This window comes from Delphinus delphis, chromosome 9 (genome assembly GCF_949987515.2).
Source record: "Delphinus delphis chromosome 9, mDelDel1.2, whole genome shotgun sequence".
Classification (NCBI taxonomy): domain Eukaryota; kingdom Metazoa; phylum Chordata; class Mammalia; order Artiodactyla; family Delphinidae; genus Delphinus; species Delphinus delphis.
Genome location: NC_082691.1, coordinates 29486460 through 29512170, shown reverse-complemented (window position 1 = coordinate 29512170; position 25711 = coordinate 29486460). Strand labels below are relative to the sequence as shown.

General features: G+C 36.1%; 1 protein-coding gene across 1 annotated transcript in view; it reads left to right on the top strand.

Moving 5' to 3' along the window:
- The window catches only part of SEMA3D (semaphorin 3D), a 209660-nt gene that overhangs the window by 129026 nt on the left and 54923 nt on the right, over window positions 1-25711 (top strand). Inside the window, exons 7-10 of the mRNA XM_060020342.1 lie at window positions 1517-1636; window positions 6312-6405; window positions 9247-9375; window positions 20314-20456. Of these exons, the coding sequence (XP_059876325.1) occupies window positions 1517-1636; window positions 6312-6405; window positions 9247-9375; window positions 20314-20456 (486 nt within the window). The remainder of the gene's footprint in view (window positions 1-1516; window positions 1637-6311; window positions 6406-9246; window positions 9376-20313; window positions 20457-25711) is intronic.

Below are 25711 nucleotides of genomic sequence, written 5' to 3'. Positions count from 1 at the left end.
TGGTTAACTGAGGGGTTGGAACTGTCCTTTCATATAGTCTTAAGCAACTTCTTTGTTTATAAGGAAGCAGAGAGCAGAAAACTCAATAAGTTAGTTCTTTATAACATTTTTCTGTAGTAGAATGTGCAGATTTTATTCACTGGGATCTACAAATTCTTGAGACATAAGATTGCCAGGCTAGCTGGACAGAGGAAGAACTAGGTACTAGGAACTCTGTACCACAGATATGGAGACATAGCTATTCATTCTAAAATCAGAACAGCCACTGGGATATTGATTATTCTGTATAGATCAAAATCAGAGTAAGTGATAAACAATTATTAAATGTTATATTCTTTAATTTAGTCCACATAACAATCATAATCCTATCAGCTAAGTTGTTGTCTGCCTTTTAAAAATTTTACTTAATTTTAAAAATCATCCTACCAGTTAGGTCATTATCTTTTTTATTTTTTAATACCCTCCTCCTAACGACCCTAACAACAACAGTGACCTGACAGGTGAAGGACCCGTGGCCACTCAGGCAGAGAGAAAATGGACTTTTTCTCTGAATCTCAGTCGTTTCGTAGATTTCCAACCTCCTTGGTAAACACCTGCCCACCTCCTGGGTAAAGCTGATCTAGAATAAAAGTAGACTACTGCCCAGTGTTTCCTCAGGAGTCTTTGGGCCCAGGAATCATGAAGCCATGGTTAACAAATTATTGCCATTAATTATGTAAAGAGAAGGGATGACTTACAGAAGATGAATTGAAAATAATATATAATAACAAGAATGACTACTCTGAAAAACTGAGTCACTATTTACAAGTAATTGGGGGATAGAAAATAATTAAGTTATAAAGATATACATTGGAAAGAAATATTTTTAGGCCTAAACATTTGCAAAAGAGGCAGAAATACGTCTCTTAAAATTTTGACTTGGTGTAAAAAAATATTTATGGAAAAAACAGAAGAGATTCTTGAAATAAGCAGGAATTAAGGTAAGTCTTAAAGGCTCTGTAACATTGAAAATAAATGGAAGTAAAGTGGTAGGCAATTCCGGAAAATAAGAACGGGCTAATATATAGGAAGACACATACGTGTTGAGTGTTTTGTTTAGCGTAGCTGAGACAGTTGAAGTTGCACACAGTAGGTTCTATATGGGATAGACAATGTGGGAACATCAGAGCATGATGGGTTTGGTTCTGTAGGAAATCCTTGAAAGAAAGTATGGATACCTCATTCACATTATGTTCATTCTCTAGGCCCCATTGAGTCCCACTATAGAGATGTGCATTCTAGCACTGTGATTAGTTCAAAACCTTATTCAAAAAAACTTCAGTCACTCATTAAAGCCATAGTTTCTAATTTGTTTTGCCTCCTTTGCTAAGTCAGGTGTTAAACATTTCTCATAAGTCTTTTTTATTTTAGTATTTATTTTTGATAATTAATCTACTTGGGAAACAGGTGGTGTGAATGATAATCTTTCAAATACCTGAATTGTATGCTAATGCTTTTATTTTTTTATGCCCAATAGACAGAATGTGCAAATTTCATCCGGGTACTTCAACCGTATAACAAAACTCATGTTTATGTGTGTGGAACTGGAGCATTTCATCCAGTATGTGGATATATTGATCTTGGAATCTACAAGGAGGTAAATATAATGAAATAGCACAAAAACAATTATAATAACTTGTTACTTAATGCCTATGACATAAAATAGTTAGACTTGAATATAAAGATTGAATCGTATTCTGTGTGAACTGAATAAGAACTTATATTCCAAACCACTTTATGGATTGCCATTTTGATTGTACACTTTATCCACCTAATAAAAATTTCTTCATTAAAAGTTTTTTTAGTGATATGATTAAAATAAATGGTATACAGTGTTGAAAGTACTTGTTTTCTAGGCTCTATGTACAGCTTTATTTTCTCTTGAGTTTCCTTTATAACTAAATCTATTTAGTATGTTGCGGTTGGTAAAAATTTATTTCCCATAAGACCTCGCAACGGAATGATATCTTATAAATAATTTAATTTTTCCCATCCAACAAATTTGACCTGTTACTTATGTTTACAACAGTAGACACTAAATACAGATAATTTTAATGATTTTCTTAAAATTGTATGGATACTTGTTATCACACTGGACTTATTATTTCTGCCAGACCAAAGTGACATAGTGGAAATGTGGGATGTATTAATTAGGAGTAATGTATTCCAGCAATCAATGAGCATTTCAATAAATGAGAAACATGCAGGTTACAATAATTTAATCAACAACTAACACGTTAGAGTACTTTCTTTGTGTCATGGACTGTGCCAGGCACTTTACATGGATTGTTTTTTTAATTTCACAACACCGTTAATGAAGTTGGTACCTTAATAACTTCCAGTTTGCAAGTTAGTAAAAACTGAGTCTCAGTAGAATGAAATACCATGCCTAAGTCACCCAACTAATAAATGGCCTAGCAAGGAATTGAACCAAAGTAGTCTATCGCTAGAGCAAGCATGCCCAACTGAGCTTTAGAATATGTACTCTAAATCATTCCTTTGTGTGGGTTGATGGGTTACACTGTCATCCTTATGTTTATGTATATACTTCTTGTGAATAACCACACATATTTGCAGGGTAGTTGGCTGCGTGTTTGAAAGTAAAGTCTGGGCTCATGGTACAGGTTTCTTTACACTGATTTAACTGATTCAAGCAGAGATCAAACCCACAACTGTGGCTGGATAAATTTTTCTCTCTAACCAACTTGTCTAACCAGCCCAGACTCATGGTTTGAAAGTAAAGCAACCCTGATAGTTAAATCTCTGAACCACTAGGAGACTTGGCAACTTGAATCCATCATACTTTGTTGCCAGTGTAATGTTCTCTTGCCTAGCTTTGATGAAGGGTAATATGTAACAGTGGCTTATAGCATAGGCTGCAATTACATGAGATAGCCCCACATCTTGGATGTGTTTTGAGGCCTGGGGCTAAAAGCCAAACTCACAACCTGCTGAGGGATGCAAATAGTGTTCATTAACTCCTAAAAGTCACAAATGCTGAAAGGGAATATAGAAGGAGCTAATTACTTAGCTTGAGACTGTCAGAAAGCCCAGGGGCAGTCAGATTTACAAGTTCTGTGAATAAGACAATTATGAGTGAACAGGGATATTGAGCCTTGTGAGTTTTCCACTAGTCAGGAGTACAGGTAATTGTATGGCAGCCCTGCTTGAAGATCGTTCTCTTCTAAAATGAATTATTAGTCCCAGGATTCACTGTCCATTCAGAGGGAAGGCACTTCCATCTTCAAATAGATAAGATTGCTTCTCAGGTGGCTGGGAACAGGGAAGAGCAACAGATAACAGGGATGGAGGAGAGAAGTGTGCGAAGCCCTCTTCCTGGGGACCACTGTTTTGTGTGCCTGGGGCAACGGGAAGAAAGAGGAAACAGCTAAAATAAATCCCAGATTTCTATCTTTGGCAGTGAGTTGGAGAGGGGTGTTATTTGTTGAGATGAGAAGAGTAACAGATTTGTGGGGGAAATCGTGAGTTAGTTTTGTACATTCTGCATTTGAGAAATGTTCCGTAGGTCATACCAAGTGGGCGGTTGGATTCAGATTTCAGGATAGAAGTCAGGGCTGTTGACAACAACTAAGAGCTAAACATGAGGAGCCAGAGTTTGAATTATGGCTCGGATCGTTTACCATGGCTCCACGGTGTTCTGCATAAACTCTCTAAGCTTCTGTTTATTCAGCAAAATGATGACAATAATAATAGTAACTCAGAGTTATTTTAAGAATAAAATGAGAAAATGATCGTGCATAGGCTTCGGTATAGCCCTTGCTCTATTCCAGTCACTTAATTCGCAGCCGTATTAGGCAACAAGAACACAGAAAGGCAGAGACAAGTATTTCAAAAGTATGTGTATAAACTTTATTTCAGAATAGTGTCTGCAGTCTCTATCTATCTATCTATCTACCTATGTATCTACTCTGCAATACTGGGGGTGCCTGATAGTTGTTTAATAATTATATTGGAAGTATGTTCTTTCCTCTGGAATCTCCCTTCTGCTGCAAATCTCATATTTAAATATTAATAGTATTAATAATATTAATAATAATTTTTCCTAATGTGATAGTTAAACATTTCCTATTCTTATCTTCTTATGTCTTTACTTCAACAGTATTTCTCTGTGTGCAGTTTAGACAGGTACTTTTTTGCATGATTAATTAGGCTTAAGGAATTTAATGGGGAAAATCTTATAAAATTGAAGTTGTCTCAAAAAAAGTGTCATGTCATTCAGTTTACCTCAGGAAGTCCATTTAATCAGCCATTATTTTTTTACATCATTTTCCTGTTGGTATCCTTGACTCTGGCTCAAGGAAACTTGCTTTCCTGCTGTCTCCTTTCTCCAGGAGATTATAAGGGAGACCTTGTCCTTAGCCTCCGCAAATACCAATTCTATGGGCTTATCTTGAGAATTTAATGAAATGCTGCGTTTTGACAACAGAAGTCTGTACAATTATAAGGGTTTATCTAGGACTTTGTATCAACTGTGACATTCTCCCAGATGTTTTCTTGGTTTTTCTTTTTTAGCTTTTCACTATAATCTTCTGGCACACCAGGATTCAGTTTACTTTTTCCCTTTACAACATCCCATTATAGGCTTTAGAGTCAACAGTTCTGTTTGACCTGTGGCGAATAATGTGCCCTTAATATTTAAACATTCTTAAGAGCCGTGATCTGTAGGTGTTTTTCCCTGACATATCTCTAGCCCCATCCACAGTTGGGAAACATGCCCTAAATGTGTTCTCACTGGACTTTTTTCATGCCTAGGCGCCACTATCACAACTTGTCATTAGCTGAACTGTTCTAACTAAACATACTTGGGCTTGATCATGTTACATGGTCATGGTGAGTCTATACATTAATTTCAACACATTTCTAAATCCATGAGTTTGAAATCCTGAGACTAGATTAGTTAAGAACATGAACTTTGGAGACAGCCCTGAGTTCAAGCTACTGCTTTGCCTCTTATTCACTATGTGATGCTGAACAAGATACTTACCCCCTTTTATGCTCAATATTCCTCTTGTAAAGCTGGAATTAAAGTAGCTACCTCTTGAGGTTAGTGGTGAAGATTCAATGAGACAATGTACATCAAGTTCCTGGCCCATGGTTAGTATGTATTAATTGTTAAGTACCATTACTTTTAGTATTAAAGTGTATTTACTTAAAACTATAAAATGGCAAATGTTAATCATGCTATTTAAATTGGTATTACTATTTTTTAATAAGGCGGTAATTACTGTTGATCCTGTTAATAAGAAAAAGATCTGAAATGACACATCATACAATAATAATAATCCAAATATTTCCTCTATCCCTTTTGCTTCTTTACTTGCTTTCTAGGTAAGTGGCACTGAATGATCCCTTTTAATTGCATGTGTGCTCTGATATAACTGTAGATATGCCATCTAGAGAGAATATCTGAAATGCTGAATTTCTCTAACTAGTACATTTGCAGCCTGAGTCATCAGTCTTTTTGCTGGATGACAGTGTTGTCATTGTTATGAAACACTCAAGCTCATGGGGCCATATTCATTATACATTCATATTTTTCTTGGAAAGTTCAACTTAAGATGTTTTTTTTCCCTGAATGTTAAAAGTCTGCCAATGCCATTCTGTCTGTGGCCACTATTATAAAAATAGATGTTTCAGCCAAAATAACTATGTGGCTTTAATGTGCATAGTGTTTTCGTAATAGTGAAAATACTACAACAGGATTTTTTTTGCCCACATGTATCAACAGCTCTGAAAATGAACTGCCTGCCTTACAACGCTTTTAAGTCACTAAAATTACAAAATATCACGAAGCTTCAGTAATTTGGTATAGTTGTAGATGCTTAGGTAGATAGACCATAACAGTTATGAAAGTATAATTATTATAGTAAATTTATTCCTTAGAGGAGGAACTTGGCTTATTAGGCTCAATAAATTAGTTATTAGGCTTAAGAAGTAGGCGTGTTTGATGGTGATTTCGATTATGATAGTGGTCCAGGCTAAATGAATCGATGAGGATATTGCTACTTCCGGTTGAAAAATTCATTCATTATTATCATCATTACTTTGGGCAAAGGGAGACCAAAACATGGGAACTGAGTCTTGCTAGAAATAATATTTGTGGAAGAGTTAAGAAGCACAGCATGATGTGCGTGCTGTATGCTCAGTTTCTGTTGAATTAATGAATTAGAATTTCGTTCTTATCTCCTACGTTCTTGCTGATTCGGATATTTTTTAAAAAATCTCACTTGTGTTAATATTTCTCATAACAGGAAGTTATGTTCAAACTAGACACACATCATTTGGAGTCTGGCAGACTGAAATGTCCTTTTGATCCTCAGCAGCCTTTTGCTTCAGTAATGACAGGTAAGATCCGTGATGGATAGTTCTAGCTTTTAGGTGTTTTTCTAAAAAGGTGTGTGTCGATTCAACCACATTTTCTCAATGAGTTAAAGATTATTTTGGATTAACCGTCCACTGGCTGTTTGGTTGTAGTTTTTTAGTGTCAAGTCTCTCTATACTTAGCTCCTTATCCATAAAGTGAGGCTCCAGTAATCCCTAACGTCAGCACAGTTACATTTTTTTTTTATTTTTTTTTTTTTGCGGTACGCGGGCTTCTCACTGTTGTGGCCTCTCCCGCTGCGGAGCACAGGCTCCGGACGCGCAGACTCAGCGGCCATGGCTCACGGGCCCAGCCGCTCCGCGGCACGTGGGATCCTCACGGACCGGGGCACGAACCCGTGTCCCCTGCATCGGCAGGCGGACTCCCAACCACTGCGCCACCAGGGAAGCCCCAGTTACATTTTAAATGAACTTCAGGTTGAATTCTTCTTAATACAAATGACACACACGCAATTGTGCTATAATTCTACATGTAGCTGTCCCAGATTTTCTTATCTTTAGCGATGCCCCATTTGGTTCACTATGGCAGTTAAATTGAGCAATTCCTTGAACATAATATGTTACAAAATATGTTGAAGATGTGAGGGGGGGGATTAATAATAAGACGTAAGTGGATAAATGAATAAAACAAATAAATCAAACTGTAGAATGCAGATAAAAGAATGGTATAACACCTCTCACCCCAGTTTCACCATAACCTGATTACATTAATGGCAATGTGAAATTTTTGCTAGCACATTCAGTCTTTTCTTGCTTTGTATACATCTTAAATTCTCTTATGGGAGGACTGTCCTGTTTAAAGAAGGCAGTACTGTGTGGTCTGAAGTCTTTTCTGAGGAATGTCGGCATGACCTCTGAATTTCAACCATTATAAGGGCTTCTTTTGTCTTGGTTTGGTTCATGACTTCAGTCTCTTTTTATTTAACTTGTCCATCAGATGTCTGAATAGACTATCAGAGTGACGCCCCATGACATTTTAATTTTCACTTAGCGAGAACTAATGCTCTTCCTTTGAAGTGAAAGTGTGTGTGTTTTTTGAAAATTATGTGACTAATGTTCAGTCATTATCCTCAGAAAATGAGATTGATGATTTGTGATTCTGATCTGTCAAGTGGGGTTGACACATCCTTAATAAAAAACAATAGATTGTAGGTGTTGGTGACCCCTCGTAGGGACCCCTGAGTAATTTAAATACAAAGAAGACAGTTTTAAAGTCTGGATACACAGATCCAACTTTTATGTTGAAATACACCATTTTTTCTGGCAAAATGTTTGAATATTTGTAGTTTTATGTTTCAAATTGATGGTGTGTTTTTATTCTTACCAAACTTTTTTCATAATGTCTTTATTGATGTTGTTATTGTTATTCTTCTACTTTTTAAAACTTGCCCCACAATGAAATACTGCCTTCCACCATATATACTTAAGAGATGGAATCAGTACCATGTCTACATTTACTTTACATAACTGGATTTCTCTCTTTTTTGGGGGGGGGTGGTTTCTCTCTTTTATATGTATGTGTGTGTGTTTCCCCCTTTTGAAAGTCGACTATTGTCATGAGTATTTAGGTTGGTTGTCTCAGGTAGTTCAGGAAAAGTCTTATTTCAGTGGATGTAATCGGAGGATTTTGAAAGTATCTGAATCACTTATGCAAAGGCAGAATTTTCAAGATATGTTTCTGAGGAAAATTGAACTTTAGTGATAAAACAGTGTCTGTAGTTGTTCTTCTATTTAGGCATTTAAAAAATCTAAATGCTCTGTAGAGATTAGCTGTTTTTTAAATTTTAGTCTATTAAGTGTAACCCCAAGTAGTTGAATATAAAGATTTCTTGAAACAGAGGCTTAGCTCTCAAAGGGGTAATGCATGCTATTGTAGGGACCGTATTCTTCCTGCCTCAGGCCGCTCTCCCACTACATGCTAACCAGCATTAGGGAACATGGACCACCATTCCCCTCTTTTCCAACCCCCATCCTTTTCTCCCCCTCCTCTCCCTTCTATCCTTTCTTCCTCTCCTCTCCCCCATCTTCCTCTCCTCCCCTTTCCCTTCTTCCTCATTTCTTTCCTCCCTCCTCCCCCTTCTCCACCTCTTTCTACCTCTCTAACCCCCTTTCTCCTCTTTTCTTCTCTTCTCTCTCTCTCCTTCTGTCTCTGGTAAACATGGATATTCACTTTACATAAATAACAGGACAGAGAAGTTTGGTATGCAGTAATGGCAACATCTTTCCTTTTTCAGAAATGCCTGTTTATCAGAGCTATTAGAGACATGATTAGCTACAAGGAATGCAACATGTTATAATTACAAAGTATGACTGCAGTGCTGAAAGCTCCCTTTCAGCAGAGGTTAGGCAAAGAAAAGTTGTGGTCACTGAGGTTGTGTCGGTTAAGTAAATACTAATTACACAATTCATTCCTCATTATGGCGTTTACTTTCTAAATATTTTTTTTGCGTTATTACAAAGAGAGACTCCTAATTATGATATGTCCTTGAATTATTTGTGGGGAGAAGGGAAAGAAGAGGAACTTATTCATAACAGAAGCTAAATGCATGTGCAATTATTAATTCGGAAGACACCGGCCTTTTTTATATTCAAGTAGTAGTTAGCATCGGCTTACCAAAGTTCACTGAGTTATCTTTTCTTCAACTAAGCAGATTTTTCAAAATCTGAAGGGGAAATTTATGAAACAATATATTTCTGATGTTAAGCAATAGACATCATTGGTTTCATGCTGTGAAATTAGCCTATTGTCAGCCGTGTCTGCTGGTAAACTCTTAGAAGTCCTGAGTATTCGTTTCTCCCTTGCAGATGAGTACCTCTACTCTGGAACAGCTTCTGATTTCCTTGGCAAGGACACTGCATTCACGCGGTCCCTTGGGCCTACTCACGACCACCATTACATCAGAACTGATATTTCGGAGCACCACTGGCTCAATGGTTAGTGATTTTCACACTTTTGATCGTTTTGCCTTTGCTTTTGGGTAGATAAGAAACTCATGATTATTCATTCAGATGTGTTTTGGAAGTGATTTAGCTCAACATATAAAATACATTTGAAATAGTTCCTCAGTGTGTCCGACAAATCTCCAGAACCTACTGTGTATATAATAATAACAGTTGACATTTACTGTGTGTGTGTGCTATTGTCCTTGACATTGTTCCATGCGCTACTTGATTTTTTAAAATATTCACAATGATGTAATATGAGAGATGTGTTATTATTATGTGCTTTTTTTTTTCTTTTTTTCTTTTTTTTTTTTGCTGTATGCGTGCCTCTCACTGTTGTGGCCTCTCCCGTTGCGGAGCACAGGCTCCGGACATGCAGGCTCAGCGGCCGTGGCTCACGGGCCCAGCCGCTCTGCGGCATGTGGGATCTTCCTGGACCTGGGCATGAACCCGCGTCCCCTGCATCGGCAGGTGGACTCTCAACCACTGCGCCACCAGGGAAGCCCTGTGCTTTTTAAAGATGAATAAACTGAGGTAGAGAGAAGTGGAGTAATTTGGTCAAGGTCTTACAACTTGTCAGTTGCAGAGCTGGGATTCAAGTTGGCAATCTTTCTCCTGCTATCTGTTTTTTAATGACTAAGCCAAATACTGTCTGTGAGCATAATAGAAAGGGGTTATTGTAATGCTAACTTCTTTTATTTAAAAAATAATTTCTATTTTGGTTAAAACATGTCCCTCCAAAAATTTAAGCATATTGATATTGACATGAGTTTGTCTGATTACTTTTGTGTTTAGCGGTCATACAGTATTCCGAATTTTCAACAACAACAAAAAGACTTCCCAAATGAATTTATTTAATGGAAGGAATAGTGAAAGCCTTTTTTTTTTTTTTCTTTTGCCCCACTGCTTTACAACAGGTCAGGTTTTATCATGATTTTTTAAAGTTTTCTGATTAACATAGGAATTTATTTCACCGCATGGCACACAGCATTTCTCATTCCCCCTATAAATATTGGGTTTTAGTGGAGGAGGCCTGGGTAGAGATTTCCTAGGGGCTATCTCTGTATCTGTCAGTATCATTCAAGCAGTGACAACATAAACAAAAGGGAAAAACACTTCTAAAACATTTCTTTAGTCAAAACCTCCAGATCCATTTGTTTACACAACAGTGTGATCTCTGTTGACCAAAAGAGAACCCTATTAACAGAGTAAACAAATTTAGAATATCCCCAACTAAGTGATTACTGTTCACTTCTTAACACTTGTGCAAGGCAGGCTGATCTTGTGAATATTGTGAAGGTTTCGTGGGAATTACTTGGTTTGAGAGTGACTCCATAGATTTTACCAGTAGAAAAGCTCAGTTATCTGTTTAGGTAACAAGATATTATGGATTTATTTTATTTTTTTTAAAGAGTTTGCTGTTTTGAAGAATGTTCACTCTTCTTTCTTAATTAATTTATTATTTATTTATTCATTTTGGCTGCATTGGGTCTTCGTTGCTGTGTGCGGGCGTCCTCTCGTTGCGGTGAGCGGGGGCTACTCTTCGTCGTGGTGCGCCGGCTTCTCACTGTGGTGGCTTCTCTTGCCGCGAAGCATGGGCTCTAGGTGCACGAACTGCAGTAGTTGTGGCTCACAGGCTCTAGAGTGCAGGCTCAGTAGTTGTGGCGCACGGGCTTAGCTTCTCCGCGGCACGTGGGATCTTCCTGGACCAGTGCTCGAACCTGTGTCCCCTGCGTTGGCAGGCAGATTTTTAGCCACTGTGCCACCAGGGAAGTCCTGATATTATGGCTTTAAAATGAAGTATAGATTGCATTTCCCAGGCTTGGGATGGCAAACATCATCATGTTGCCACTCATTTAAGAGATTAGTCTATTTTTTCCTTACCTGTGACATGTCCAAAAGAAGTCAACAGTATTGCTAAAACAGTAAATGCGGTAAATATTTATTCAACTATTATTTGCCTAACATGCTGTTCTTAGTGCTGTGTGAAGAGAATTACAAAGTAAGAAACCTTTGCGCTGGTTTAGCATTCTCTTAATAAACAACTTTTAAGGGCCTGTGGCATACTGAATGCTCTTCTGTCCACTGGGCCTGCTGAGATTATAGGGGAGGGTCACTGACCTCATGGATGATAAATGCCTGGAGCATAGGAGGAGAGTGGGTGATGGAGCCAGAAAGCTGTAAGTATTTTCCTGAAACTACTGTGAAGTTATCTATTATTTAATTCTTTATTTTTATTTTATTGAGGTATAATTGATTTACAGTGTTGTGTTAATTTCTGCTGTATAGCAAAATGACTCAGTTATTTTATATATATATATATATTCTTTTTCGTATTCTTTTCCATTACACTTTATCACAGGATATTGAATGTAGTTTCCTGTGCTATACAGTAGGACCTTGTCATTTATCCATCCTATATATACTGGTTTGCATCTGCTGATCCCAAACTCCCAGTCCTTTTCTCCCCCATCTCTCCTCTGTCTTGGCAACCAGGGGTCTGTTCTCTATGTCTTGGAGTCTATTTCTGTTTCATGGATATGTTCATTTGTGTCATACTTTAGATTCCACATATAAGTGATATCATATGGTATGTGTCTTTCTCTTTCTGACTTACTTCGCTTAGTATGATAATCTCTATGGTCCATCCACCTTGCTGCAAATGACATAATTTCATTCTTTTTTATGGCTAATATTCCATTGTATATATTTACCATGTCTTCTTTAGCCATTCATCTGTTAATGTATTTAATTCTTTTTTGTGTGTCTTTTTTTTGTAAGGGATAATTGACATATAACATTGTATTAGTTTCAGGTGTACAACATGATTTGATACTTGTATATATTGCAAAATGGTCACCACAGTAAGTCTAGTTAACTTCCATCACCACATATAGTCATAGAATTCTTTTCTTGTGATGAGAACTTTTAAGATCTACTCTCTTAGCAACTTTCAAATATTCAATACACCGTTATTAATTATAGTCACCATGATGTACATTACATCCCCAGGACTTATTTATTTTGTAACTTGAAATTTGTACCTTTTGGACCCCCCTTCACCAATTCCCTAATTTTAACCAGAAAATTAGATCTTTGTTGTTTATAGAGGTAACTGATAATAGCAGGAAGGGAAAACTAAAGGAGAAGGAGGACAGAGAGAGAAGGGGCCATTGCACCAAAAACAGGAAAATGAGGGTGGGACAGGAACAAAGGTAGTGGCAGTGGAGGTGGACATGAGAATATACAGCAACAAGTAATGGAAAGAGAAGATATCTGTTTGGGAATAGAAGAGTCTCAGGATATGAGGAAAAATTCAAGAGAAGATTTTGGGTACTGGGAAAACTTTGCAATGAAAGAAGTCAGTAGAAAGGAAGAAACTGAAGGAGGGAGGCAGGATATACAGTAGAAGTCTCAGTGGATTGAATGCAGGCAAATGATTAAGAATTAGGAGACCTATTATTTATGGTTGTAGGACATTTAAGGCAGATTGCTTAGTGGTTAATAACCAGAGGGACCATATAACCTGGTCTGCCCTGGACATTTCCAGTTTACCTTTGCTGTTCTTTAACTCTCTGAAGTGTCCCAATTTAGACAAAAATTACAGCTCTTTTTTTTGTGGAACTTAATTACCTAAGTTTAAATCCTGACTCTCACTTATTTGTGACCTTGGTCAAACCTTTCTGTGCATTTAAATTCTTTGTCTAAAAACTTGGCATAATAATAGTATCTGTTCCCAGGGTGTTACAAGAATTAAATCTTATAGGGGAGTCTGATGGAAGGCAATTGTAAAAGCAATTCAGTGTCAATATTATCATCATCATCATTATTGTTATTCCTGAAGGTGAGAGAGGTAGCACGGTGGGACTAAAGCTCCGGATGCTCTGATTCTCTGATATCTACTTAGCATTTTTAAGTACAGACCACCTTTTCTTTCTCTCTCTCTACATTTCATAATTCTGTGAGCTCATCCATTCTAATAGTTTTCTGTGTTCTTGTTTCCTAAAACTGTATTTCCAACCTTTTCCTGTAACTAAGTGACCTTAAAAATATTTATTTCTATGTCTTACATTGTCATCTCAGATTAAACAAAAGGAACTAGTTGCGTAATATGGGAGTAAAGATATCTAAGCCTTGGCCTTGATTGTACTACTAAAGTGCTTTGAGATTTATACAAGTTGTCTAGTGATCTTTTGCTTTAGTTTCTTCAAATAGATATATAAATATAGATATATAGAAGACTAATTGGATCTAAAATCCTGTGAGTCTAACTCAAAATTATCTTGTTTCCCCTTTCTAACCTGCCCTTCAATACCTGTTTCCTGATTTTTATCTATCTTAAGTTTCTTAACTTCATCCACTCAGTTACCTTGAAGTTATCTTTAATTTCTTCCTCTCCTTTATCTCCCTTTATCTAATCTGTCACAAAGAGCCTTTATTTCCTTCAGAATATCTGTTGACCTTGTTCTTTCTATGGCCACTATCTTTCTTTAGGTCTCCATCACCTTGTCTCTGGTTTACTGCTACAATTTTATTATTTGTTAACTCATTTCCCTATGTCTGGTCTCTTCTGCTTCAAATTTATTTTATATAGCATCCTTCCTAGTCACTGTATTAGGCACTTTTAAAGTATTATCTTATTTAGTGGTATAATTTTGAGAGAATTACTATTTCCACTTAATAGTTGGGGATAGATTAGAAGTCAGATAAATAGTCCCTGGTTAAACAGTTATTGGAAGTGAGATTGAAACTCAGGTATGTCTCTCTAGCTCTACACACTTTATTCTTCTCATTGTATGACACAGTCCATCAACCTAAATCCTGTTAATGTGATTACCTGTCCTCTGCTCTTGCAGCCTCACTACAAATAGGGTCCACATCATGATGCCATTTTGGGCAACAGCAAACTGAGGATGTGGGTCTGCATATGGAGACCGCGGCAGACAGAGAAAGTGTGGTTAGGCAATCAATGTGGAAGACCTAGCCAGTCAGCTGTAGTCGTTATTGCGAACATTTGCTGAGGGATGGGCTGGCCAGAATCAGAATAGCATGATGCTTCAGGAGGCCCAGTCAGTCAGGAGCTTCTTGGTCCATGGAAACTAGGGCAAAGCAAGGGAGAAATAATAGAAACTACATGAGATTGTTATGAGGAAGTACCCCACATGCTAAGGGAAAAGATTGGCTTTTGGGGGGAGCGTTTCTCTTCTCCATTCTGAGAAGTGGCCATTTTCCAGATATAGTCAGCCTAGGGTCCAAAGATAGAGGTCAAATAGGTCATCTGGCTAGTGTCAGGAATGTGGGGAGACAAAAAGCAGTGATTGCTAAAGGAAGTGTGGTGATTTGGGGAATATTAGACATTATCTTATTCAACCTTACATTCCACAAATTGAGACTCAGTATGAAGAAGGGACATGTTCAGGTCTCCTAACTGCCAGACCCATCCTTCCATTACAATACCAAACTTCTGACGAGAGTATCATATCATGTCTCCTGCATCTGGGAGCTTGACTGCCATTTTAGTGGTAGTTATGGGGGTAAAGGCTCTGTTTCTTCCTTAAACTGGACCTGACACAGCACAGTAGCTGATGCAGCCTACTTGCTCTAAAGCTGCACTATCCATTGTGGTAGACACTAGCCACATGTGGCTATTTAAATTTAAATTAAGAAAAATGAAATAAACTTAAAATTTGGTTTCTTAGTCACACTAATTATATTTCAAGTGCTCAAAAGCCACATAGTCTAGAGGCTATTGGACAGCACAGATATAAAACATTTCCATCTTCACAGAAATTTCTATTGGACAGCACTGGTTGGAAGTGTACTTTTTATTAATTATGTACAATAGCATAATCACGCAGTATAATACATATCACAGTGCAATCCACAATCACATAACGCAACAGATGTAAATTTTCTTTACTGTACCATGTAGATGTGAAGCTCACTCCTGGATTTTGTACAGTTATTGCCAGGTTGAAACAACTGACAGATACTTGATATTTCAAATAATGGGGTCAATGTCTAATTAATTTCTCCTATACATAGTATTCCATCATTGTATTATTTATTTCTGGTTAGACAGTTTGAGAATTTTTTTCTGTTAAATTTTGCTTTCTGTACTTTGATTTTTAGTTAAAACCCCTACTTTTACATGTTTGTAATAAACTCTTGTAAACAGATATGTTTAGATTGAGTGGAATACAAAAATTAAATTAAATTTGCAATTGAGTATTTAACTCTTAAGATGGCAGGTTTTAAATAATTAACCTTTTAAAAAATATGATTCTACATGAATCATTTTTATCACTGAACCGCTTAGGCAGTTTAAAATCTTTGATGCTTGTGTGTATGCCCTATTTTGTTCTTTGCCCTGCCTGGATTTAACCAGTGAGATCAGCTAATCTCTTCAGTTACCAGTCCTAGGATCCTTGTCAGACTTTCTGTGGGACTTTGTCTAATCCAGTGCCAAAAGACATAGAAGTATGAATCTTGATTTCTTCTTTGAGAAATTAACCCACCTATTAAATACCTCACCAGGAGAGAGAAAAATTGCAGAGATGAAGTCTGATGGCAGTTTTAGACGAAGACTTAGATAGTTCCACACTTTTCTTTATCAGCTTAATCGTAGAACATAGCAGGAAATGGGAATACAGATACATCTCAGAGCGGTTACTCAAACACAGTTGAGCTTTTATGAGAATTTGGGGATAAAACTAAGAAGTATGACCATTTGGAAAATGAAAACAAGTAATGATGCCTCAGATGCATATGTTTTTGTTTTCTTTCCTGGAGTAGATGAGAACTTTTGTTTCAAATTTTCATTTCTAACATGTGGAGGCAGTTTTCATTTGAAGTTTCTCTTGGAGTACTGTTGTCTATAAATTCTTCTTCCACAGAGAAGGATAACATTTTTCAAAAGTGGTAGGAAAAAGATATTACAAGAAGAAATAAAGGAAAGTAAGGAACTCGCTATGTATTAAGTCATGGTGTAGGTGTGCTCATCTGGGTGAAAAGAGGTTCTTAAGCAGAAATGAAAGTGATGTACATTTCAGGCCATGAGGATTTATGCCATTTTCATTTGGCAGTGTCTCCTGGTTTCATGCTAAAAGTTCATTTGTGAAAATGCACGATTTCAAACTCCATCCCTATTAAGGCGTGTGTTTCAAATGCCACAGGGGAAAAATGTGCTATAAATAAAGCCCAGGTGTCCCTTGGTATGATTTTAAATTACTTAATTCAACTGTGCATGTCATATACTGATGAAATGATATCTATTTTTACACAAACTTGGCAGCAAGTCAAAAAGGAGTTTCTACCATAAAATACTAACATCAGTGTTCTAAGACACAGGACCACAGTTGAGTCTGGAAGAAAGAAAACTCTCTATTCTTGAAACAAGTATTTATTTTTAACTCAAAGTTACTTATTATTTAAATCACAGAATAGAGTACTATGGGATACAAAATTACTTATTATTTAAATCACAGAATAGAGTACTATGGGATACTCTTTTTTTTCATAATTAGATTCCTTCACATAATAAATATGTGGCTTAAACACTTCTACCATTTAATTTTCTTACAGTACTCCAGAATAATTTCCTTATAGTACTTGAAAAAGAACCAACATTTAAAAAAGAGTCCAGTAAAACCAACAGTCACTGAATAAACACAAGAACATCTATGTTATGTATTAGTTGAAAGTGAAAAGAAATGTAACTTGGAAAAGTATTCTATTTTGCCCCACTGATATTATAATGAAATTCCTGGAATGGGGACTGGTGTCATACTCTAACTTTTGACCATTTCAAATGGCAGTACCTGGCAACAACACCTGGATAATGTTTCACGTAGCCAAAGTGGGGCTGTTCTGTGTATTTCTACAACAGACTGTGTATTACCGTATTTATTGTTTAACTTTTAGGCCGAGTACATTCTACTGTGTTGTAGAGCTATGTTTCTCTTGTCGAACTCTGCAAATGAGAGACCACCAATCAGTTCACGGAACTGCTTCTCCTATCGGTGTGTCTGAGAAAACCTTTACAAGCAACTCTCTCCCTCACACTGGAATCCTTTTTACCTGTAATGATTTTCTGTTTCAAATAACTGAGATCTTATTTTCTCTCTGGGGAGAGAAGACTGCAAATTTTGTACCACTATGTTATTTTTAAAAGTATAAATTCAACTTAATCACGAAGTAGTTCTGATACTAAAATTACAAGGGTCATCGTGCTCTGTGGATAACTTATACTTAGGTTATATTTAAGTGCTGTGATAAATTCTACTTGTGTCATCCCCATTTTAAGCTCATATATTTGTTAAGATAAAACAAGGCAATCATATTCCTGTAATTTCTGTATAGTTTCAGTTTTATCCCTTTTTTATCCCACTCTAATTATGAAGAATTTGTATTTATTATCAGTCTTCGCTCCTCCTGTCCATACACACATCTGCACTACTGACCTAGCGTTAATGAGTCTTGTCTATGTCCTTTTCCCGTATACGAAATGGTAATCTACGGCAGTGACTCTTAAACTCAGATTCTTGTAAGAATCACCTATAAGGTTTTATTTCTTTATTTTTATTTATATATTTTAAAAATTCACATGCTAGTGCCACTGGAGATTTGCATCCAGGTCAATGGCATTGAATTCAGGCATCTGTAAATTCAAAAAACGTGCTATAGATTATTATTAATGCCTGATCTGTGTCGGTGGGAACCCACAGTTGTCTCTTTCTCTACTCATTGTTGGCAATCTCCTTTCAAGTCATTGGAAACATCAAGACTGGGCCTTCTTCTTAGCCATATCTTGGCCATATGTTAATATTTTCTTAATCCAGATTGTAATTGGTTTGAAGCGAAGAGTCCATTCTTACTCACTTTTGTATTCTTTATCCTAGCAGGTTTTCTTGTTGTAAGTGCCCTGAATATAGTAGTAATTAGATATATTCTTTGTTTTCATGAATTTGCTAAAATCCTAATGCTACATTTGTAGGAAATTTTATTTCCACAGAGAGTTTTTTTTTTTTAAGAAAACATGATATATTTAAGTCAAAAATTAGAAGTGTTAATTTGTGACTACAAAAGAATTTTAACCTTGCTCAGGGATTCAAAACTAAGTGAGGTATAAACAATTTAAAAGAGGGGCTGGAGGGAAAAATAAAAACAAAAAGCCTTGAGTGGAATTGTTAATAGACCTTGCTAATTTAAGATTAATTAGAAAAGAAATTCTTTTAAATCCTGTATGATTTTCTAAAATTTAATTTTTATGTAATTTAGGACCATATCAAAATGAGATTATTGAGGGCATAAAAATCCACTGGAGTTCTAAGTTCCAGAGAAATAACAGGGAAGTAATAAAGAACAAAAAGGAAAAAGATCATACACATATTTCCTGCCTCTCTTTTCCTCTTAAGGTTTCCCATTTAAGCAGAGAATAGACTGGATGAGAGACCCAGGGTTGACCCAGAGAGGCTGGGATGATAAAGACTGAACTACTCATCACTTGGAATCAAACATTAACTTTTCTCTATTGAAGAGTCTATTGTGAAGTCTTGTTTACTGGGCTACTGACCAACTGTTCTACATTTGCAGGGGAATAGTTGTCAGTACTCCTGGAGTATCCGGCAATCGGGGCCTTGGTCAAAACTCTAGAGAAGGCAATGTTAATTTTTTTTCACCTCCTACTTATTATATTTATTTATTTTGGGGGAAACTTTTTGTCCTCTCTTGTTTCCTGCTTCTGCTTCCTAAAGAGTGCTCTTTGCTTTCTTTCAGGCATCTTGTATTTTCTACTTAATTGAAGTCCTCCATTCCTCGATAACCACTCTTTGTCTTCTTTGCTTTAATCAAAATGATTGTTTCTGAACTAGTATCTCCCAATTACAAATCTGTTACCTGATTAACTCCCAGTTATATAAAACCAAGACTTAAAAGGTCCAGTACTTTTTAAACAAGGCATTAGTAACCCAAATTGACTTGTCATTGATGCAGTGCAAAGGAGTTAATTGTATTGCCATTATTTTTTCATTTGATTTGTATCGTGGACATCTTCCCATGACAGTACATTTAGAACTACTTCATTTTTAATAACTACATGTTATTGTAACAATTGTATGGATGTGCTCAATTTTCCATCATTCTCTTGTTTGTGGTCCTAATGATAATTATTATCATCCCAGACATCCTTTTAATAATGAATAACATTTATTAAACCCTTATTATGTGTCACGCACTACCAGATAGTAAGCGCATTACATATATCAATTCACTTGATTATCATATCAGTTACCCTACTAGGTAGATGATATTGGTAGCCTCATATTAGGTATGAGAAAATTGAGGCATAGAGAAGATAAACAATTTGCCCAAAGTCACTTTTCCAGTAAGCGGCAGAAACAGGATATCAAGTTGGAAAGAGTGTCTTCAGAGCCAACACTGGACTTGACCCAAGCACTACTGGTTCTTTCAATTTTTTTTGGCAGTTACACAAAGTGCAACAAATAACATCATAATATATCAAAATTTGGGATATGTTTATAGTTTTTCCTAAGCTCTTCATAATGGACATTTTGGTTTAGAAGCAGTGACTGCAATCATAAAAAAGGAAAATATAAAATCATAGAATCTCCAGGTTTGAAAGAAGGACTTTTCTATGTAATTTAGTTGAATTGAAACAATTGTGAATCTCATCAGTTGTGTTCTCACCTGATGTCCAGAGTCCTAAAGAACTTGTTCAGGACCTCTTTGGGCTAATACATGTTCCTGCTTTGTGTCATGTTTACTTGTGTATATGTCTCATTTCCCACATTTCATTCATGTGTTTATTTCTAATTCTGCTGCTAATTGTTTTACATACAAAAGACACCAGTACTATTGTGGCTGAATTATTTCAGTATTTTAATGTATAGCTTCTTTTCTTCCAAACAGGAGCAAAATTTATTGGAACTTTCCCCATCCCAGACACCTACAATCCAGATGATGATAAAATATATTTCTTCTTTCGTGAATCATCTCAAGAAGGGAGTACTTCTGATAAGACCATCCTTTCTCGAGTTGGAAGAGTTTGTAAGGCAAGATATATTTATTCCACTTAAGGCATATGTGTATGTGTATGAATAATTAACCATGTAATGTTGAAGTTAATTCCATTATTCATAAATGGTAGAATACATTCATATTATCTTACATGTATAATTTTTGAGATCCAAAAGTAAAAAGAAAAAAGAAGGATGCAAAATTTTCCAATATTACACATTATTTTTTCCAGTCCCTGAGCTATTCCCCAGGTTTGAGTTAGATCTCTTGGGCAGCGTGCTCCTTTTATTGGTGGGCTATCCCTTTGCCAGTTATTACTGTTCCCAGTAAGATCCCTGCATTGTCCTGATCCATGGAAGTTAAAATATTTTGTACATTAAATAATTTTATTTTGAAGTTGAAAGTAACTTAGCATACTCACTAGAGTTCCTTAACACTAACAAAATCATATCCCATATTTTTATCAAAACACATCACATGTAAAATTAGGTATCTTTACGTGAATCAAATAAGTTGAAAATGCAGTTATATAGTCTTATTATTAAAATACTTTCTAGAGCATTAACCTAGATTAGGTTCTGAGAGAAAAATGGGATAGGAAGGAAAGAAAACAATCCAAAAGGCAAAACATTTATCTTGAAGAACACTGAAATTTGCTTTTTAATATTGCCATTTTGTGTAAATTACAGGAAAACAGCAACTCTATGAAACACTTCCATTTTGTGCTATCAAAGTTCTCATTTGAGTGAATACAAGCTTTATAGAATAAAAATACTACTGGAATCATACTTTTCAGTATATTCTTTTGTTAGTTGGATTTATCGTCACTGAAATCACTTCTCTTAAATGGCCAGACACCTTCAGCATTAACTCAGTTATTAAGAGGAAGAGCTGTTAACTTAATAAATACTCTCAGCGGGAAGCTTTCTTTGGTCTTGTACAAACTTTTCATTTTCTTCCATCTGAACCTATCACTTTTTTTTCTCAGTCTGTGCCCTCAGGCTTTTGAACACTTCCAGGGACAGAAATATAAACCGTCATGCGCTTAAGAGTGCTAATGATAACATGGCTTTTGAATGAGACCAAACTTGTGAGCGCAGATCATTCTTTACCTAGTGTCCTAGCCAGTAATGCCGTCCCCCACTGATCCCTTCACCCCCAGGGGACAGATTCTCTAAAAAGCATCCTCATTCTTTCAGAGTCTAAGAATTCACAGTCATTTCTCTTGAAGCCTCTTGCCGAGAGATGAATGGCCATTGCTTGGAGTAGTCATAGCGTGTGAGTGTACTGAAGCATGCCTTAGAACAACAGTACCCCAGCCGGAAAGCTGTGCTGTGGATGGACATCATTTGTATAAATGAATCACGTTAAGTATGTCATAAGAGATTTACAATCAATTAAATGTATTTTAAGAGTCACTCTGTGATGAGCACATGTATAACAAGTGTGGGTTTTGTGAAGCAGTTCAGTACTTATTTCTTGATAGGTCAAATCCATTTGATAGAAATTCATTTATAACAAAGTAATGTTTTTACACTCACACTAAATATACTGAGAGTTAATTTTAGAGGTGGAGAAACATATTAAAGAAAAATTTAGCTGCCCCATTTATAAATTTGTATCATAAAAATATAATCTAGACTTTAAGTATCAGCCATGGGATATTTTATTTATGAACAAACTCCTATAGAACTGAAAAGACAGAGAGGATTGTAGTATATAAGTCTTCCCACCACAAAAAAACTCTGAGGCCACCCAGCAAGATTTTGTCATGCTATTGTGTTTGGATAAAAAGCTAACAAATTGTGATATCAAATAAGGACTTGTGATGGATGAATTTCCTTAAAAAAAAAGAGAGATAATAGAGGTTCTTCTTAAATTGATGTATCTCTTTACTCAATCCCTGTCTTCAATTAACACCCTCTTCAGCATTTCCCACTACGATATGATCCACTGGTCAGTGTTTACAATATTTGGTTCTAAATGCATCTTTGTAATTTCTTAATTGCCTCCCACCCTGCCCAAGTTACTAAATTTATTTATTAATTTAGGATTAAAGTGCGGTAAAAAGTGAGCACTCATAAGTGGAGATTTCACTGTCAAGATTGAAAATGGCTTGAAGTCTTTTAAAAAAGAATGTCCTGCAAAACAATAACAAGCTTAAATTAAAAAATAGCTTTTCAGCATCGTTGTTGCTGTTATACATTATTTTCACATAAAAAATGTTCTTGTGACATTTGGGGGAACATATTTATGCCTCTCTGTTTCATTTTTTTTTTATCCCATGAGGTTATTATAATATTGTTTTTCTGTTTTCAACAGGTAGTAATGTAATGTACGTCTATGCTGTGAAACAAAATTAAGTTCAATAGATATAAACAAAGCTAAGAAGGAAGAGAGCATGCTAGAGAGAGTTAAGAGTAACTGTGTACACTGTTCTGAATTTACAGAGCTTGTCAGTAACATGAGAGTCCTTTATACTATTTGTCCCACCATGATATTTCCACAGTACCTATTTATTTGGAAATATTAAGGTTTTGTTGTTCTTGTTATTATTGTTTGTTTTCATTTTTACCTGATAACCTTCAGGCCAATGAAAAACTGTTGACAGTTTAAGAGCTCCCTATGTCTTCAGCTACTAAACTAAAGTAAAAGTTGTTTTATTGACCTGTCAAAGACATTACTGTTAGTCAGTAAGATATAGTGATTGGTGGGGAGGAGCTTTTGGAAATAAGCAAAAATTACACAAAATGAACAAAGAATTGTTTACAGGATAAGGGTGAATCTCTTCAATTTTGTAACCCATTCCTTCATTATTTTATCATTTCATTATTTCAACAAGAAAATATAAGTTCTGTGCAAAGTGCAGTAAGACTAGACACTGGGAGGTAAGTAAACCACTGTCCCTTTTCTTTAAAACCTTAGAGTGCAGTGAGGGTAATAGAGACATAAACAGATAATCACAATATAATGTGATCGAGGTCAGACTGAGAACTCTGTGCATTCAGTGAAGTTCAAAAATTGAGTCCTACAGGGGTAGGGGGACTACACCAAGGACAGGAAAGGAGGATAGGCATTTCAGGCAGCATTATGACAGAGTATATTTTGTTTAAAGGACAGTGAAATCTTGTTGTCATTGGAACTCGAGGGGTAGTGGGGAGCAATGTTATTCCATAAATTCTGGTAAATTGGAAGATAAGCAGTATTATTTTCATGGTAAGGAGTTTCAGCTCTGTTGTGTAGACAATGAGAAATTATAAATGTTTTTAGGAAGAGAAATGACTTGATAAGTGTTCAGCAATTAATTATTTCAAGAATATATCTGGACTGAGAAATATGCGTGACTGGGAGACCTTTTAGGTAGTTCCCTAAAGAAAGTAGGAATGAAGAGATACATATAAGTTCAAGAGATATTTCTAAGATAGAATGTATGTGTCAATTTCTAAAAGGTCCTTAATTTATTACCACTCTTTTATTAATTGCCCAGTGTAGACAAGTGCTGTCTAATATAGAATTTTCTGCAATGATGGGAATGTTCTGTATCTGTTCTCTACAGCATAGTAGCCATGTTGACATGTTAGTGTTGACTAGTATGACTATGGAACTGAATTTTTGATGTTATTTAACTTTAATTAATTGTAATTTAAATAGCCTCGTGTGGCTAGTGGCTACATTATAAATATAGACTATCAAAACATTCATTTACTTAACACATCTATTGGTAACTAACCCTGTACATGGCATTGCTAAGCAGTAGTCTTATAGAAGTTTTTTTAAAAAAAGACATCATACTTGTCCTTACTGAGTTTACAACCTAGTGCATTATATATGCATTAAACAAGAAAGCACACAGATTAACATATAAGTGGAAGGTGTGATAACTGCTATAATGGAAAAATCACAGGGTCAATTAGGAAGAATAGGTGGGCTTTAGATTGTATATGGAAGGTCTCTCTGAGAAAGTGACTTTTGAATCAGATGATAAAAATGATGAGGAAATTGCAGGGCAAAGTGACAGGGATGGGGAAGAATATTCCAGGCAGAAGGAAAAGCACATGTGAAATCTCAGAGGTGGGAAAAAGCACTTAAGGAATAAAAAGAGGTTTACTGTGACTGGAGCAAAACAAACAAATGGAAAATTAGCAGGATAGTGACTGTTTCCTTTTAAAACATGCACGAAAGTTCAACAGAAGTCTTCAGAAGTATTATCTCTCCTGTTCATAATTAGGACTGATTAATAACTGCAGGTATTGATTCCACGATGTACATAAAAGGCTGCAACAACTTCCTGTCCTATTAGATTCTCCATGCATTTTAATTCTCCCTCACTCCTATTCCAAAGACCTTGATACTATCCCTGTAGACAAAAGACTCCTATACTGTTAGTAACTGTGCTTTCCAGAAGATATGGCAGAAATTAGGAAAATGCACAAAGAGATACATTCTGATATTTAAGAAACACCAGAAAAAGTTTATGGGTATAGATTTTATATTTGAACATATTGAACTTGATGTAGTTCTGGGTTATGCTGTCATAATAACCAGTTAAAAATATAAACCTGAGACTCTATAGGGTCTAGACTCAGGAATGTAGAAATCACCAGTGTATTGGTAGTTCTTGAAGTCATGGAAATGTCTGAAATTGCCCAGGAAGATTTGTAGTACAAGATCAAACAGCAAGGACAGGATCCTGAGGGACAATGACATTTAAGAAAAAGCAGAGGAAAATGTCCGCAAAGGCAATTGAGAAGAAATAGTTTGATAGCAGGTAGAGAACTGGACGAGAGTACTGTCACAAGTCAGGGATAAAAACGGTTTCAAGAAGAAGGCAGTTATCAGTAATGTCACACACCAAAAGGAAGTCAGGTAAGATTATGACTAAAAGTCACATATTAGTTTTGGCAGTAAGGATATAATAATAACTTTTGCCCAAATGATATGAATGTTAACTTGAAGTCAAATCTAGACTTACATCTCTGCTTTACTTTTTTTTTTTTAACATCTTTATTGGAGTATAATTGCTTTACAATGGTGTGTTAGTTTCTGCTTTATAACAAAGTGAATCAGCTATACATATACATATATCCCCATATCTCCTCCCTCTTGCGTCTCCCTCCCTCCCACCTTCCCTATCCCACCCCTCTAGGTGGTCACAAATACCGAGCTGATCTCCCTATGCTATGCGGCTGCTTCCCCCTAGCTATCTATTTTACATTTGGTAGTGTATATATGTCCATGCCACTCTCTCACTTTGTCCCAGCTTACCTTTCCCCCTCCCCATATCCTCAAG